General features: G+C 47.6%; 2 protein-coding genes across 4 annotated transcripts in view; both read left to right on the top strand.

Annotated features, from left to right (window-relative positions):
• The window catches only part of MFN2 (mitofusin 2), a 25,923-nt gene extending 17,372 nt beyond the window's left edge, over window positions 1-8,551 (top strand). The window contains exons 14-18 of the mRNA XM_081341518.1: window positions 351-605; window positions 1,209-1,364; window positions 2,678-2,874; window positions 4,477-4,611; window positions 6,484-8,551. Coding sequence (XP_081197644.1) covers window positions 351-605; window positions 1,209-1,364; window positions 2,678-2,874; window positions 4,477-4,611; window positions 6,484-6,553 — 813 coding nt within the window. The 3' untranslated portion in view covers window positions 6,554-8,551. The remainder of the gene's footprint in view (window positions 1-350; window positions 606-1,208; window positions 1,365-2,677; window positions 2,875-4,476; window positions 4,612-6,483) is intronic.
• A 243-nt stretch (window positions 8,552-8,794) lies between these two features.
• MIIP (migration and invasion inhibitory protein) overlaps window positions 8,795-17,687 on the top strand; it is a 15,339-nt gene continuing 6,446 nt past the window's right edge. Inside the window, exons 1-7 of one of the 3 annotated variants that reach the window (XM_081341496.1) lie at window positions 8,795-9,734; window positions 10,388-10,544; window positions 12,878-13,273; window positions 14,897-14,999; window positions 16,606-16,711; window positions 17,001-17,065; window positions 17,481-17,610. In XM_081341496.1, the coding sequence (XP_081197622.1) occupies window positions 9,730-9,734; window positions 10,388-10,544; window positions 12,878-13,273; window positions 14,897-14,999; window positions 16,606-16,711; window positions 17,001-17,065; window positions 17,481-17,610 (962 nt within the window). In that variant the 5' untranslated portion in view covers window positions 8,795-9,729. Of the gene's footprint in view, window positions 9,735-10,387; window positions 10,545-12,877; window positions 13,274-14,896; window positions 15,000-16,261; window positions 16,374-16,605; window positions 16,712-17,000; window positions 17,066-17,480; window positions 17,611-17,687 lie in introns of all 3 variants that reach the window. The other 2 variants (XM_081341495.1, XM_081341497.1) reach the window with 2 other exon arrangements.

Genomic DNA, 17,687 nt, shown 5'->3' with positions numbered 1-17,687 from the left:
CCCTCTCCCTTTTCCTCTCTCCCTCTCTTTTCCTCTCTCCTTTCCTCTCCCTCTTTTCCTCTCTCCCTTCCTCTTTTCCTCTCTCCCTCTCTTTTCCTCTCTCCTTTCCTCTCCCTCTTTTCCTCTCTCCCTTCCTCTTTTCCTCTCTCCCTCTCTTTTCCTCTCTCTCCCTCTCTTTTCCTCTTTTCCTCTCTCCCTCTTTTTCTCTCTCCCTCTTTTTTTCTCTCCCTCTCCCTCTCTCCCTTTCCCTTTCTCTCCCTCTCCCTCTCTCTTTTCCTCTCTCCCTCTCTCTTTTCCTCTCATCCTCTCTCCCCCCCTCCTCTCTCTCTAACACACACACACAAACACACACCCCGTCTTCTCCCTCCCCACCCTGCCTTTCAGATGGCCTGAAGCCGCTCCTGCCCGTCGGCCTGAGGGGGCAGATCGAGCTGCTGGTGCCCAGGCAGTGCTTCGCCCTCAGCTACGACCTGAACTGCGACAAGCTCTGCGCCGACTTCCAAGAAGACATCCAGTTCCATTTCTCCCTCGGCTGGACGATGCTGGTGAACCGCTTCCTGGGGCCCAAAAATACCCGCCGGGCTCTGATGGGCTACGGCGACCAGGTCAGACTCAGGCCTGACGGCACGGGGGGCGGGGAAGAAATGATATTACGATTTGGGCTTTGGACTGATCCGCCCTTACAGAAATGGCTAGCCCAGGGCTCTTCCAACTCGGCCCTTTGGGGACTTCAACTCCCAGAATTCCTCAGCCAGGCACGTGTGCCTGGCTGAGGAATTCTGGGAGTTGAAGTCCCCAAGTCCCCCAAGGACCGAGTCGGAAGACCCCTGGCTTCGTGCAAACTACCATGGAAACGTCAAAAGTTGAGGTTTGAATTTTCGCGTCGGATTTTGTCCCTTACTATTTGTAACTATTCATGTTACAAATGAACGAACGAACGAACAAAACAAAAAAAAGAGAGATAACGCAAGGTAAGATTTCTCCCCCCTCCACGCGCGCCAGGAGACTCGGCTTCATCTTTGTTACCCTTCCCAACTGACCTTCGCTGGCGCCGAGTTTTGTTTTATTTTTTTATTTTTCTCTCCCGTCTTCCTTGATGGTCCTTTCCCCCCCCCTGGCCTCAGTTGCTTCATCTGCAGAACGGGCGCGGGAGGCTGGTGGCCTGCCTTCCCTTTCCTGCCCCTTACCTGTCCAATTTTGCCCGCCAGGTTCAGCGTCCGTTGCCCCTCACCCCAGCGAACCCAAGCCTGCCCCCCATGCCGCAGAGCTCCTTGAGTCAGGAGGAGCTGATGGTCTCCATGGTGACCGGCCTGGCCTCCCTCACTTCCCGGACTTCCATGGGCATCCTGGTGATCGGTGGCGTGGTAGGTTTTTTTTTGGGTGGGGGGGAGCGTTCGGGGGAAAAGAAGTGGGGTGACGGAGGCCAGCTTCCCGATTCCTCTCCAGCCCTTCCAGGCAGACTCCATTCCACTCCTTCCACTGACTCCATTCCGGAGTCAGTGGACCTTGCTAGCTAAGGGCAATGGGTGCTGTAGTCCGTACCTGGAAGATCCCTCTACTAGTTCTGCGTTTGTTTGTCTTTCCTGCTTGCCCCGAGACGTTCTCTTTGGCTGCGTTTTTTTTAAAAATTATTATTTCTCCAATTTATCAGCCGCCCGTCTTATCCACAGGGTAAACGCTGGGCGGAGTCGCCAGCGTAATTTGAGGGTCTGTATTTGGGGACCCCATTGTCCTACAGCTTTGGGGTGCCTGCCTTAGCCCGTCGGATGCTGCAAAACTGGCTTTATTTTATTTTTTAGTTTTATTTTAATTCCATTTATATCCCGCCCTTCTCCGAAGACTCAGGGCGGCTTTACAAACTTAGCAGTAGCCTTCATTCTATGTATATGCCTGCTTACTAGGGCTTTCACACACACCCCAAGCGGCATTATTACAAAGTCAGCTTAATTGCCCCCAACAATCTGGGTCCTCATTTTACCTACCTGGGAAGGATGGAAGGCTGAGTCAACCTTGAGCCTGGTGGGATGTGAACCTGCACTAATTGCAGGCAGCTGGTGCTACTTAAGGAGGCATTCGCCCACTGCTCCACCAAGGCTTTAAAAAATGGCTCCTTTAAAAAGAAAAAATCAAGGAGAGGATCCACCCTAGAACTAAGGGGAAACGAGTGAGAGCAATGAATCCGGGGGACGATTTGCCTCCAGACGTTACGGGTGCTCCGTCACTGGGGAGACTGGACAGACTAGAAGACCTCCGAGGTCCCTCCCGACCTTGCTACTCTCTTCTGTCCACCGTTCAGCAAATCAAGGGGAATTTTATTTTCACTTCCCGATAAGTTCACCGAGCTGGCAACGGATGGGGAAGCAGCCCAGCCAATTCAAGGGATGGGTTCGCGTGCCAACAGCGTCATTCGACGCCCCCTTTTCTCTTGGCCCTCCCGCGATTTCCTCCGATCCGCGATCTTCCGTTTCGTTTGGGCGAGGGGATGGTGGGCTTTCCCAGAGTGAAACGCTGGCTCCGGCGTTCCTTTGACCCACCTACCCCCTCAATACCTGCTTTCCAATCCCTCCCCTCCCCTCCCCCGCCACCTCCCTTTGCTTCTTGTCCTGGCCGTGCGCCGAGCCGCAGCCACGACGTGACTCTATTCAAAGCGGCCCCTTTTTCTCTCTTGCCTCCCCAGGTGTGGAAGGCGGTGGGCTGGAGGCTGATTGCCCTCTCCCTCGGCCTCTACGGACTCCTGTACGTCTACGAGCGCCTGACCTGGACCACCAGGGCGAAGGAGAGGTCCTTCAAGCGCCAGTTCGTGGACTACGCCGGAGAGAAGCTGCAGCTGATTGTCAGCTACACCGGCTCCAACTGCAGCCACCAAGTGCAGCAGTGAGTTGAGCCTCGCCACGCCCTCCCTGCGCCGCGGTCCACTGCAGCCGGAGCGCCAGGCTGCAGAGCGCAGGCTGTCCCCGACCTAACGGACGTTCGTTTCGTGGCCCGTTCCAAGTTGCAGCAGCCCTGGGGGCGGCGGGGGGGGGGGGAAAGTGACTTACGACCCATTTGTCACTTACGACAGTTGCAGCATCAAAATTCGGACGCCTGGCAACGGGATGCTCTGTCTCCTGAGGAATTTTCCTCCTCCTCGGTCCCAGTAGAGCAGGGGTCCCCAACCCCACACCCCCCTGGTCCGTGGGCCAGTACCGGGCTGCGGCATGCCAGCAACTGGTCCGCACAAACGAACAAAACCCCCATCCGCAAGATGCAGGCAGCACACAAAACCACACACCCTCTAGTCCAGGGGTGTCAAACTGCCGGCCTGTGGGCTGGACGCATCGCGCCGAAACCGCACCCACCCCATTGCCGGCAATGGGGAAAAAGCTCCGATACGTCACGCGATGTCACAAGTTTGACATGTCTGCTCTAGTCGTTGGAAAAAACTCTTTCCGTGGAACTGGTCCCTGGTGCCCAAAAGGTTGGGGCCCTCTGCAGTAATAATAATAATAAAAATAAAAATAAAAGTTGGAAGGGACCTTGGAGGTCATCTAGTCCAACCCCCTGCTCAGGTTTAGTGACCGTTTGAAGTTGTAACAGCACCGAGGAAAATGACTCGTGACCAATTTTTGCACTCAACGGCCGATTCCGCTTTCCCATGGTGGCGTCATCAAAATTCAGGGCGCTTGGGTACGCTGGTTCCTCTTTATGACGGTCGCAGTGTCCCCCCACGGTCAAGCGTTTACCACCACCCCACCCCCCCGTTGGTGAGCTGACAAAATCAGCGGCGTAACTGTCTGAATATTTGGTCGAATTTCTACAATGGCTGCTAGGCTGTGCAGGGGTTTTTGCGAAGCAAAATTGCGGGAATGACTTGAGCGCCACAAAACACACAAACACACACACACACACACAGCAGCCCCCCGATAGGAAAGTCAAGCCACGTTGGGGCAGACCAGGGACTGAAATACCCATCTTTAAAATTATTATTTTTTTTATTTTATTTTAATTCCATTTATATCCCGCCCTTCTCCGAAGACTCAGGGCGGCTTACAAGCTTAGCAGTAATAATAAATAATAATAATAATAATAATAATTTTATTTATATCCCGCCCTTCTCCGAAGACTCAGGGCGGCTTACAAGCTTAGCAGTAGCCTTCATTCTATGTATATGCCTGCTTATTAGGGCTTTCACACACACCCCCAAGCGGCATTAAATTAAATTAAACCCTTGTGCTCACCCAGCATGCAACCGGTGACCAGATCCCAACTAATTTGAAATCACGGTGTGGACGACAACTTTTAAGATATTTTACTGTTTCTGGTATTATTGCAGCCTTTTCGGGATTTTTTTACATTGTGCGTGAAGTGGGGGGGGGAAACAAAGCTGCCATATTAGATTTGTAGGCTGGGGAGAGAAGGAATTCTCTCTTGTCTCCTTTCATCTTTTTTTGACGATTATTTTTTTTTTCCCCACTTTCCCAAAAAATCTCGCCGAAGGGAACTCTCTGGAACTTTTGCTCAGCTTTGCCAGCAAGTGGACGTGACGAGAGAAGATTTGGAGAAAGAAATTGCAGGCCTGAATCAAAAGATTGAGATTTTGGATACTTTACAGAGTAGAGCCAAGTTGCTTAGGTAAGGCCCTTCCCATTTTGATGTTTCTCCGCTGCTTTGGAGTGGGGTGGCGGGCGTCTGCCTTACGTAAAATTGATGCATCGTCTTGCACTTGCTAAAAAAAAACAAAAACTGGATTTCAGATTTTTAAACTCTGCCTGTAAAATAAGGTCCACTACTTTCCAACAGATTTTTGACGATCTGGCCAAGAATAGAAAAAGATATTCCTCTTTTTTGTTGTCGTTTTTATATATTAGGGCAAGGGTCTTCAAACCTGGCCCTTTTATGACTTGTGGACTTCAACTCCCAGAATTCCTCAGCCAGCCAGGGCTGGCTGACGAATTCTGGGAGTTGAAGTCCACAAGTCATAAAAGAGCCAAGTTTGAAAACCCCTGTATTAGGGCATTCTCATTCATTCATCAATTTATTCCCGCGTTCCATTTTGTTACATCTGTATTTAAAAAAAAATAGCAAGACATTCGTTGTTGAGGGAACGTCGAGTCTTTTCCTCTGCGTCATCTTTCATCCACTTCCTCTTGCCAAACCTAGTTTGAGATTATTATTTTTTCACGCCAAAGAATTTTTTATTTATTTATTTATTTTAATCCCATTTATATCCCGCCCTTCTCCGAAGACTCAGGGCGGCTTACACTCTAAGCACAAATGTTAGGATGTTAGGTTTTTTAATGGGGTTTTTTACATTGTTATTGTTTTTATCTGGGCTATTATTTAATCCTTTTTAATTTTTGTATTTTCTATTTATATGTGCCCTGTTCACCGCCCTGAGTCCTTCGGGAGAAGGGCGGTATATAAATATAATAATAATTTTAAAAAATCAATGTGCTTAGCAATAGCCTTCATTCTATGTATATGCCTGCTTATTAGGGCTTTCGCCCCACCCCCAAGCGGCATTATTACAAAGTCAGCTTAATTGCCCCCAACAATCTGGGTCCTCATTTTTTACCTACCTGGGAAGGATGGAAGGCTGAGTCAACCTTGAGCCTGGTGGGACTCGAACCTGCACTAATTGCAGGCAGCTGGTGCTACTTAAGGAGGCATTCGCCCACTGCTCCACCAAGGCTCAAATGAGAATCCCCTTCAAATGATTTTTTTTTCAAGCCCAAAGAATCCCATTTTAAAAAAAAATCCATAAATCAAGAAGGGCAATAATCTTAAAACGAGCCATTCCTTCGTACATATTTTCAAGCCTAATCAAATGGACAGATAATTATGTTCCTGGTTACGAATGTGCCTGTTTTGGAAAGTTTTTTTTTTTTAAAAAAAAACTTTCTAGAGCGATCAAAAATACAAATGCTTTTTTTCTATTTGAAAAAAGGTTATTGGCATTTTCAATTTTAGTCATGACTTAGTTTGGAACGTGCAGGCTCATTTTAAGCAAAATAATAATAAACCTTTATTGTCAAAGTACAACATGTGTACATTGAGATTAGCTGAGCCTCCCCGCCGTGCTCTCTCCCCCCAACACACAGTGACAACAAACCCTCCATCCTACCACACCATGTGAACCAACTACACCACACACCACACACCTCCCAAGTCAATTCTGCATAAGTTCACAGAGATTATATCCCATTTAAAAGCCTAACAGCCCACGGATAAAAGCTATTTTTCAGCCTGTTGGTACGGCTGGCTATATTCCTATATCTCCTACCGGATGGTAGGAGAGTAAAGAGATACCATCCAGGGTGTGAGTCATCCCTGAGAATCTTCCTCACAAGGCAACGAGCCCTGGCGAGGTCATCCAGTGGTGTCAGGGGACAGCTCACTGGCTTTTATGGATTTAACCTAGCAGGCTGGCTATAACTTAATTGCTTTCTTGGTTTTTCTTTTTTTTTAACGTGGGCCTCTCTCTTTGCTTCTCTGCCTTTACAGGAATAAAGCTGGGTGGCTGGACAGTGAGCTGAACATGTTCACACATCAGTATTTGCAGCAGAGCAGATAAGCAGCCGAAACGGGAGTCCAGGCGGAGGCCGTCTGTTCCTCCCTCCCTCCCTCCCTCCCCCCAGTTACATTACTGGGAAAGTCATTCCAGATGCTGGGATCTTTTGGGGGCGAGAAAAGTGGAAAGTCTCGTTCTTCTTTGGCGCCCGTCCCTCCCCTTCTGTGCACACACTTATTTTGAAGTCGTTTCTCCGCACGTGGGGGCTTTTCCTTGTAGCCAGCCCTTGCTATCTCAGCAAAAAAAAAAAAATCAGCTTAGTAGGAAGAACGTTGGCATCCCGACGGTGGGCTGGCGTGTCCAGTCCTGAATCCGATCCCCTTACTCGTTTTAGTTTAGCCATCAATGAAGTTAATTTGCATTTTTGGGGGGTGGGGGTGGTTATGGAATGAAATTAACCCCGCTGAATCCGATCCCCTTACTCGTTTTAGTTTAGCCATCAATGAAGTTAATTTGCATTTTTGGGGGGTGGGGGTGATTATGGAATGAAATTAACCCCGCCGACGCCCGCTTGCCGCAAATGAATTCCCTCCCGAAGGGAATCTTATCATAATTTATAGGACAGAACTGGGTGCAACCCAGATAAATTCAGAGGTTGGCTGAGCTCGGCTTCTGAATTTCGGAAAGCAAGAAACAAAATCTTTGGTTGAGTTTCTTCAACCTTGTAATCCCACCCCCCACCCCCTTTTATACCCACTTGTGAACCTAGCAAGTCGGTTAAACTTTCGGCTTTTCTGTCCTGATCCTCAGATTTCGGCGATCTTATGATCACCCTGTCACTTCCTGCGGCTTTTGCCCTAAATAAAACAGCCCTTGTAAAGGAGCTAGTCCTTATGGAGTTAACCGAGTTAACTTCAAAGAGCGATGAATTTGTTAGCAGGTGTGTGCGGGTGGGCCGAGAGTGACGCACGACGACATTAGATGGATGAAATGTAAGGGCAAGATTCGGAAAGGGGGAGAAATTGGACGATTGCCTTTTGCGATTCCTTCAAGCGAGGGACGATAGAATTGATCAGCTGCAATGGATTTTGATGACTTGATTGTTTCTCTCCTTTCTTTGTGATCCTTTCGTGACTTCTGCAATCAATTGTCTCTTACACCTTTTAATTATTATTATTTTTTTTGGGTGGGTGGGGGGGAAATGAAGACCTTGCTCCCTTTCAATCCAGCCCCATCCCTTTCAAAATGCAGTTTCCAAAACACGCCTCAGTTGGCAGGTATATAATTTCCTCCTGGCTCAATTGAGGCATCGGTTTGGGGAGTGGGGGGGGGGGCATGCACAGGGGGGGGGTAGGTCGTGCCAGCCCAGTCTCTGCAGAGGGATCGTTCCACTTTTTTGGGACCGAAAGACCCTCCAATCAGTACCTCGCTTTTCTACCTTGGCACCTTGGAAGATGTGCGGACTTCAGCTCCCAGAATCCCTGAGTCAACTGGCTAGAGAATTCTGGGACTTGAAGTCCGCACACCTTCAAGCCGTGGCACCTAAATGCCGCCTCCGTGTGATTTATCAACGTCTTCCCATTTGGGGCCTGTGTGTGGGGGGGTCTATTTCTCCTTCCGTTCCTCATCATTCCGAGCTGGGGGACATGTGCAATTCTCTTTCCAACCAGCTCAGCCAAATTTTTGAGAATTTTGGATCATTTGGGGTTCGGCCACCGCTCGGTCGCAGGCACGGACCCCTAAAACGCTGAGGGTTAGCTAACAGGAGTCCCCCCCGAAATGCACTTTAGCTTTTGTTTTAAATGCTGCTAGCTCGGTGATGTTATTTGGATTTCTAGCCAGGTCTTCAAAATCCTCCCGGTGGGTGTTTTCTGTTTTATTTTTAGGGCTGTAGGATTTGGGAATAATGATGCCGTTAACTATTTTTGACCCGATCAAATTGTTTCTGGCTGCATCAGTGCTGTTAATAACCACAAAACGGAATTAAAAAAAAAGGAACAAATGGATGGAAACTTTTGTCTGTTTTTTTCCCCTTTCTTGGATAAAAATGTTTTTCCCGTGGTCCTCTGGCGTTGTGCGAGTATTTCTTTTTGCCTCTTTGAAAGTTTTGCGTCTGGATCGCTGCGTGTTGGATGGTGACAACTGAGCTGGCGAGACACCACAGTGCCTCTAGGCACGTACAGACGGTCGTTAATATTTCAGAGCGTTTGATCTTTATTTGCATCTCTCTCTCTCTCTCTCTCTCTCTCTCTCTCTCTCTCTCTCTCTCTCTCTCTCTCTCTCTCTCTCGGACTTTAAGATTGGTTTTTTTGAGATTTCATCTCCGCAATCCTTTTGCGAGTTTTGTGAAAATAACGACATCGAAAACGAAGGTCCCCTCCTTTAAGCGAGTTTTTATTTTTCTGGAATCTCACACGGCCTACTACAAAACCCGAAGTCTTGTCTAGCCTTGTTAAAACGTTTTTTTTTTCCCTCAAACTCTTAAGGCACACTGCTTCTGAACCCGGAGGTTTTATTTTATTCGTTGTTTTTTTTTTAAATTAAAAAAATAAAAAACAGTAGTTTTTAAGTTTCTTACTGAGAAGGCGAGTTCTCCATATTTCGACTGTTTGTTTTAATTCATTCAAGTTATTTATTTATTTATTTATTTATTTATTCATTCATTTATTTATTCAATCAATCAATCAATCAATCCCATTTTTATCCCGCCCTTCTCCAAAGACTCAGGGCGGCTTAACAATCTAAAGCACAAAATCAATGTGCTTAGCAATTTAACGTGCATCCCCCCACCTTCATTCTCTCGCTGGCTGCGGATGATAGGGGTTATTGTAATAATAATAATAATAGTAATTTTATTTATATACCGCCCTTCTCCCGAAGGACTCAGGGCGGTGAACAGGGCAGATATATAAAAATACAAAAATAACAAAAGTTAAAAAAGAATTAAACGTATGCCCAACTAAAAACAATAAATACATATATTAAAATGAGAATAAAAAACCCAACCGGACCATGCCTTGAATTGAATTTAAAAAATCAAAAAACAAAACTCCTCCTCCTCTCCCCCTCCCCTCCCCAAAAAACGCGAGCGAGGGGCGCGGTCCCTTTAAGAGACCCAAAAAAGAAAGAAAGAAAGAATCTCCTAACTTCCGGGTGACGACGGCGGCGGAGCGTGGCCAATCAGGAGGCGCTCGGAAGCTTCGGCTTTGCTACATAGTACGCAACGGACGCGGGAGTGAATGAAGTGCGTAAAACAAGCGCTCTTTTCTTTTTGAGGAGGGGGGGCAGTCAAAAGGAGGGGGCTGAGGAGCCGGGGCCGATGGGAGTTGTAGTGCTTCCGCTGAGAAGAGAATTGAAATAAGGGGAGGGGACGTTTTCCCCTCTATGGGGTGCTGGGGGGGCTCAGAGGCTGAATTTTGGGGGGGGGGCTTAAGTGGGGGACCCTCTTGGGCAGGGGTCTTCAAACTTGGCCCTTTGATGACTTGTGGACTTCAACTCCCAGAATTCCTCAGCCAGGCACGCTGGCTGAGGAATTCTGGGAGTTGAAGTCCACAAATCATAAAAGGGCCAAGTTTGAAGACCCCTACTCTTGGGGATGGAGAGCCAATGAAAGCCTGTTGAAAGAGATCAAATCCAAGAGATCAAATCGGGACTTTAAACCCCCCCCTTCTCCCCCAAATTCTTGCATGGGACTTGGGGGTCCCTAAAATCTGAGACCCAAACCGTGCCTGACCTTATAGTCTGGCCTGCGGGAGGATGATCCAGGCTACCTCTGGGCGCGTGCAGAGTTCCTCCTCCTCCTCCTCGCCGCCTCTCTAGAGCCAGCCAGGTAGGCTTTCCAGACCGAAAGCCCCCCCACCCCCATTTGGGATGATATCCAGATATTTGACTCCCCAGCTCCCCCCCCAAAGGCGCCGAGATGGACCTCCAGCAGCTTCGCCATGTAAACCAAGATCTCCTGCGAAGGCTGAAAGCCGGTCAAGAAGAATTCAGGAAACGCCATCCCTTCGGGCTGGCCTCCGGGGCCAAGCGGGTGCTCGCTTCCAGGAACAGGGTAGGTGGGTTGCGGTTCAAGGTTGACGCATCTGCATCTAAAACGCCTGGGGTGGAGTGGGGGGTGGGTTGTCCAGTTTCGATGCGAATGTACGTAAGGTATTTTTAAGCCACTGTTGGGGGTCCCTCTGGAACCCCCAATTCTGCCTCTGCCAGACGGCTTGGGGACCCAATAGGGGAGCTTCAGCTGGAGCTGGTTGACTCATTAAACTTAATCCCACCGTCCGTCGCAAACCACCCACACCCCATTATCTGTCTCCATCATCATCATCTAATAATCATAATATAGTGATGATGATGATGGAAGGGACCTTGGAGGTCATCTAGTCCAACCCCCTGCTCAGGCAGGAAGCCCTATTTCAGACAAAGGGCTGTCCAGTCTCTTCTTAAAAACGTCCAGTGTTGGAGCCTTCACCGCTTCTGGAGGCAGGTTGTTCCACGGGTTAATTGATCCAACTGTCAGGAAGTTTCTCCTTAGTTGTAGGTTGATTCTGTCCTGGATTAGTTTCCATCCGTTGCTTCTTGTCCTGCCTTCAGGCGTTTTGGAGAACAGCTTGACTCCCTCTTCTTTGGGGCAGCCCCTGAGATACTGGAAGACTGCTATCATGTCCCCCCTCGCCCTTTTATTTTATCTTCTTTGTTGTCTTATGATTGATGGTTTTAATGGGTTTTTTTAAAGTTGTTTTTATGCTGCCAGCCGCCCGGAGTTCATTGGACATGACCTAGGTGGCGAATAAATTTCATAATAAACAAAAATAACTAAACTTCGTATTGGCCTGTTCTCACCATATCTAGCGTTTTAAAAATGAATAAAACAGGGCTTTTTTAAAAAAAAAACATCAAATTACATAGACTGCTTCTGAATATAGAAGTTCTATATAGCTAGCATAGTTAAGTGTCTTTTGATAATAGTAGTGGATGATTTTGCCATCCTGGACCATGCAACTCCTACGTTTTTTTCCTGTTTTTTGCTGTTTTTTTTAATTTGTTTGTTTGTTTTTGGACATAATCTTTCCTGGCACCATGTTTACATCTGGAGATGCTTTGATCCAGATCCTGAACGAGACAGGAGATTTGCTCGTGCAGCCAAATGAAAATTCTGTAGATTGGAGGACATGTTTTTGCGTCCCCGAAACGTGCCATCCTAGCACAACGATCAGACCTGCCTTGCGGTGCAAAGCGTTTATGAGACTTTTCTTCAGGCTGGATGTTGTTAAACAAAAAGAGAGAGAAACGGGAGATTTTTTTTTTTAAAAAAAAGGTCAGATAAGAGGGCGCTCGTGTAATTTCAGACAAGTTAAAAGATTTAGCCCTAAATCAGACATGTCAAACGCAAGGCCCGGGGGCCGGATCCAGCCCGCAAAGTGGTTTCACGCGGCCCGCAAAGCCATCCTGGAAACAGTGAGGGAACGGCCCCCACGGCCCTGGCCCAGAGACCCTCCTTCTGCCAGAGACCCCCAGATCTGTCCCACTCCTGCCCAGGCCCCCATAGGCACCCTTGATGCGAACGATGTAGAGTTGGCCATGCCCACCCAGTAGGCCATACGCACTCTAGCCACGCCCACCCAGTAGGCCGCGCCCACCCTAGCCATACCCACCCGGTCCCTTGAGGGCAACCGCAATGCTGATGCGGCCCTCCATGAAATTGAGTTTCACACCCCTGCCCTAAATGGTTTATGTGGGTGTTGTGTGTGTGTGTGTGTGTGTACACGGGGGGGGGGGGGTGTCTTCAAACTCGGCCCTTTTATGAGTCGTGGACCGCAACTCCCAGAATTCCTCAGCCAGGCACGCTGGCTGAGGAATTCTGGGAGTTGAAGTCCGCGAGTCATAAAAGGGCCGAGTTTGAAGACCCCCGGTGTACACTTTTGAGAGCACCCTTTTAATATGTGCCAGGGTGCCCACAGTAAAAAAAAAAAAGAGAGAGAGAGAGAATAAAGTTTATTTATTTATTTATTTATTTATTTATTTATTTATTTATTTATTTGATTTGATTTGATTTGATTTGATTTGATTTGTATACCGCCCTTCTCCCTAAGGACTCAGGGCGGTGAACAGTGACATAAATGTCAAAATGCACAAATACAGAAAATTGAGAATAAATTAAGCCCTACTGCCCAAATGTAGAAGATAAGTTAAAACCACAATTAAAATTAAACCCGTCAGACCAGACTGATACATCTTATCTAACAGGGATTTCTGCCGTATTTCACCCCCTTTATTGTCCTTGACTGAGTTCCCAGGTTGTGTGCACCCTGAGGCCTGCCGCGTCTTGCTAATTTCGCCGTGTGACCCTCGCGGCAACACAACTGTTTTAATCGCTGTCTTCTTTCCCAGATCCAGCCGGGGTTTCGTCCAGACGTGGAGCAGGCCACCCTGAACCTTTCAGAGGATGGGAATCCCCAACTGGGCCTGGACTGTCAGGGCGCCCGGAGGCGGAAAGAGGGGTGCCCCCTTAGCTGGGGGCTGCCCTGTTCCCCCTGCACGGCGGTCGTGCCCTTTGGCGAGGCTGCCAACGCAAGCGGTGAAACAGCCGAGGAGGAGGAGGAGCCCCCCCCAAAGTCACCCCCTGCTGCCTGCCCCGAGGCGAAGGAGGGAACGGGCCCCCCAAAGGAGCCGGCCGAAAGCCCAGCAGAAGGGGCGACGAGGCAGGGGACCTCGGCTCGGATGCCGCAAACCCCCAAGTCCATTTTGCTCACGCCGGGAAGCAAGCACGGCAGGGCAAGGAACAAGGTGAGTGCCGAAAGGCTTGGCAGGGGCAGAGCCCGAGCAAAAGAAGCTGAATCTGATTGGAGAGCAGACTTGATCTCTGGCACCTGCAAAACAGCTGGAAAGCTGGCGGGTGTGTGTCTGTGTCTGTGTCTGTGTGTGTGTGTGATACTGACCTAAGACAGGACGAGTAGCAATAGCAGTACTACTTAGACTTATATACTGCTTCACAGTGCTTTACAGCCCCCTCTAAGCCAGTGTTTTTCAACCTTTTTTGGGCAAAGGCACACTTGTTTCATGAAAAAAATCACGAGGCACTCCACCATTAGAAAATGTTAAAAAATTTAACTCTGTGCCTATATTGAGTATATATAAAGTAATTCTCTTGAATAGGAATCAAATAAACACAAAGAAAGTATTTTATAATTACTTTTCAATTTTTCCCACGGCACACCAGGCAACATCTCGCGGCACACTAGTGTGCCGCGGAACAGTGGTTGAAAAACACTGCTCTAAGCGGTTTACAGGGTCAGCCTGTTCACACACACACACACACACACACACACACACCCTCCAACAATCTGGGTCCTCATTTGACCGACCTCAGAAGGATGGAAGGCTGAGTCGACCTTCAACCAGTCAGGATCGAACTCCTGGCTGTGGGCAGAGTCAGCCTGCAATGCTGCATTCTAATCACTGCACCACCATAGCTCTTATGTAACAATAGCAATAGCACTTAGACTTATATACCGCTTCACGGGGCTTTACAGCCCCCTCTAAGTGGTTTACAGAGTCAGGCTGTTGACCCCCCCCCCCCAACAATCTGGGTCCTCATTTTACCGACCTCGGAAGGATGGAAGGCCGAGTCGACCTTGAGCCGGGGAGACTTGAACTGCCAAACCGCTGGCAGCCGGGAGTCCGCAGAAGTAGCCTGCAGTGCTGCATTCTAACCACTGCACCATCAGAGCGCAGAGTAGTGGTTTGAGCAGTCAGGACTAGAACCTTAGCTTACTTTCATTTTTATTTTTTTTAATATACATTTTTATTTTATTTTTTATAATCACAAATGCTTAATACTTTATCAGCAACACATTGTCTGGCTTCCAACACTTACTAATACATGTTAAATTCCTTTCTCTCTTCTTCATTTTTCTAGCCATTGATAAAAGCCACCCCACGTTCTAAAATAAACTGAATCTTTCTTCTCTTTCATTTTCAAGGCTAATCTGTCCCTTTCTGCACAATCTAATTTTTTTTTTAATTTAACTCTTCCTCCGTTGATAAATCTTCCGTTCTTCCAATGTCGGGCGAATACAATTCTCGCCGCAGTTAACGCATGTAAAATTAGATATATATATATACACTCTTTCTCATTATTTCCTACCATTAGGCCTAACAAACACAATTCTGGCTTAAAATCTATATGGGTTTTTTTTAGTCATTTTCTCTAAACGTGTCTGTGTTCTTGACCAGAATCTTTTGGCTTTGGAGCATATCCACCAAAGATGGTAATAAGTGCCTGGTTTTGAAGCTTAGCTGACTTTTAGAAGTAGGGGAAGCTCTGCCGATTTTCAGGCAAGACTTGACAGGCAATGTTGGGCATTTCCGGGTCCCGGGCATCAATGGGGTACCGTTTCTCTTTTCCAGAAGGAAGCTGGGCATGTGACCTTTGTCTCCGACACGGAGGAGTATTTGATCCCAGAGGACAGCATGTCAGCGCAGCCTTTCCTGGGCTACGACTGGATTGCAGGTGGGAAGACGTTGTGGGCTGCTTCCTGAAATGTTTTAAACAGAGCCTCCATGCTCAGTTGCAGTGTGTCTGCACGCTGGGGTGGAGAGCGTTAGCAAATCCAGGCAACCCCCTTCAGAGCCTCGCTTCTGTTGGTGTAGCTCTCTTTCTAAAAGTAAAGACTGCTGCATTTTTATTCCTTGGAGTGTTCAAGAGAGAAGAGAAGAGAAGAGAAAATAAAATAGAAAATAGAATGGAATAGAATAGAATAGAGAATAGAATAAAATATAGAATAGAACAGAACAGAACAACAGAACAGAACGGAACGGAATGGAATGGAACAAAAAAGAAATAATAGAATAGAATAGAATAGAATAGAATAGAATAGAATAGAATAGAATAGAATAGAATAGAATAGAATAGAATAGAATAGAATAGAATAGAATAGAATAGAATAATGGAATGAAGAATAGAATAGAGAATAGAATAGAATGTAGAATAAAATAGAATAGAGTAGAATAGAGAATAGAATAGAATTTAGAATTTAAAATTTAGAATTTAGAATAGAATAGATTTTAGAACTTAGAATTGAAGAATAGAATAGAATAGAATAGAATAGAATAGAATAGAATAGAATAGAATAGAATAGAAGCTGGAAGGGACCTCGGAGGTCTTCTAGTCCAGCCCCTGCTCAAGCAGGAGAACCTACACCATCTCAGACAAGTGACTGTCTGGTCTCTTCTGAAAAATTTCCAGTGATGGAGCGCCCACAATTTCTGGTGGCAAGCTGTTCCACTGGTTGATTGTCCTCACTGTCAGGAAGTTTCTCCTTAGTTCTGGGTTGCTTCTCTCCTTGACTAGTTTCCAACCATTGTTTCTCATCCTTCCCTCTGGTGCTTTGGAGAAGAACGTGACCCCCTCCTTTTCTTTGGGGCAGCCCCTCAGATACTGGAAGGCTGCTATCCTGTCTCCCCTATTTCTTCTTTTCTTTAGACTAGCCAAACCCAAATCCCGCAGCCGTTCTTCGTATGTTTTAGTGTCCAGGCCTTGGATCCTCTTAGTTGTTCTTCTCTGATTTTTTTTCTAAACTCTCAACATCTTTTTTGTGGTGTGGTGGCCAAAATCTGCTATTATTTGCCAAGAACAGGAGGGATAGATCCTCCCTGTACAGGAATAGTTTACCTGTGTATTCCGAGGGCTTGAAAATGAGCTTCTGATCTTCCCGTTTTGCGCTGGGGTGTTTCGCCTGCTCTCTGGGACCGGATTTTCCCCTCATTCTCTAGGGCTGCTGGAGACGGATACATCCCTGTCGGAAAAACCCGAGGAATATTTTGCTGAGCTGCAAAACTTCCGCCAGGTGAACAAGGAGGCTTGCATCCGCGACCACGACTTCGAGTATGATCCAGCTGGGGGAGGGGGAGGGGACAGGGAGGGAAAGGGGGGGGTGTTGTTGAAAAAAGGGGTAGACATGGGGGCTTGCCTTTAGGTCTGCTCAAACCCCCAAGTGCCATTTTGAAAGCACAAGTTCACACAACCTGCTTAAATGAGATAGCTAACCCTCAACCAGTGCCCATTCGCACAAGTAATTAAGCTTTGCAAGGGGTAAACTCTGGCTTGTCATTTGAAGGCTGCCTTTGCTGTGGGTTTCCAGACAATGAACCTGTTTCAGCATCGGAATCAGAACAGAGCTGGGACCTTCGAGGTCTTCTAGTCCAGCCCCCTGCTCAAGTGAGGTTTGTGAGTTGTGAGCACCCACAACGTCTGGTGGCAAGATGTTCCGCTGGTTAATTGTCCTCCCTGTTAGGAAGTTTCCCCTTAGTTCCAGGTTGCTTCTTTCCTTCATCAGGATCCGGCAGGGGTTTAGGGCTAACTCGGCCTCCAAACCAAAGAGTGGGAAGAGATATTTAGAGGTCATCTAGCCCAACCCACTGTAATACACAACGCTCCCCTGCCTTGGTTAGTGGAACGCCAGTGCCCAATTCCTTTCTCAGGCTGTAATTCTGGGTTTCTCCTTCTTTACAGGCTGAAGGACGTGAATTCTTCGGCCCTGGATCGGGAGATGGAAACAGAGGCAGCCTCCCACCAATGTACGCTTCCGATATTTTCTGTAGCCAGCACATTTTGAGGGGTGGAAATTCAGCAGGAATTGTGTGCCTGGGAATAACGGCCCTGGCAGGATCTAGGACCAGGGGATCTCCAAACCTGGCCACTTTAAGACTTGTGGACTTCAACTCCCAGAATTCTTCAGCCAGCGTAGAAGAATTCTGGGAGATGAAGTCCAGAAGTTTTAAAACTGGCCAAGTTTGGAGACACACACACACACACACTGATCTGGAAGCATGGGGAAGGGCCCCGCACCCCATTGAGGTTTCAAGCCACTCGTTACTTAGCCTCACTTTGCAGCCATGAGGGCTAGAAACTTGGCACCAGTTAAAGCCTACAGCTACGTAAAATCGTAATTTTACGTAATTTTTGTCGTAATTTTTCTGGTATGCCCCGCAGGTGTCTTCTGCTATCGGTTGAATAAACGCCTTTTTACGGTGCCAACGGATCCAGATTCGGCCTGCCCCGTTTGCAAAACTCCTCGAGCTGAAAAACCTCCTGAAACCCTGGTGGAGCCAGCTTTTGTTAGGTGAGTTTTTGCTCTGGTTATCCCTCTTTTGGTGGCTCCATTTCAATCTGAGGTTAGGCCAGGGGTAGGCAACCTTG

This window comes from Vipera berus (genome assembly GCF_964194415.1).
Source record: "Vipera berus genome assembly, chromosome: 17".
NCBI classification, from domain to species: domain Eukaryota; kingdom Metazoa; phylum Chordata; class Lepidosauria; order Squamata; family Viperidae; genus Vipera; species Vipera berus.
Note: the sequence above shows the minus strand (reverse complement) of the source record. Positions and strands in the feature narration are given on the sequence as shown.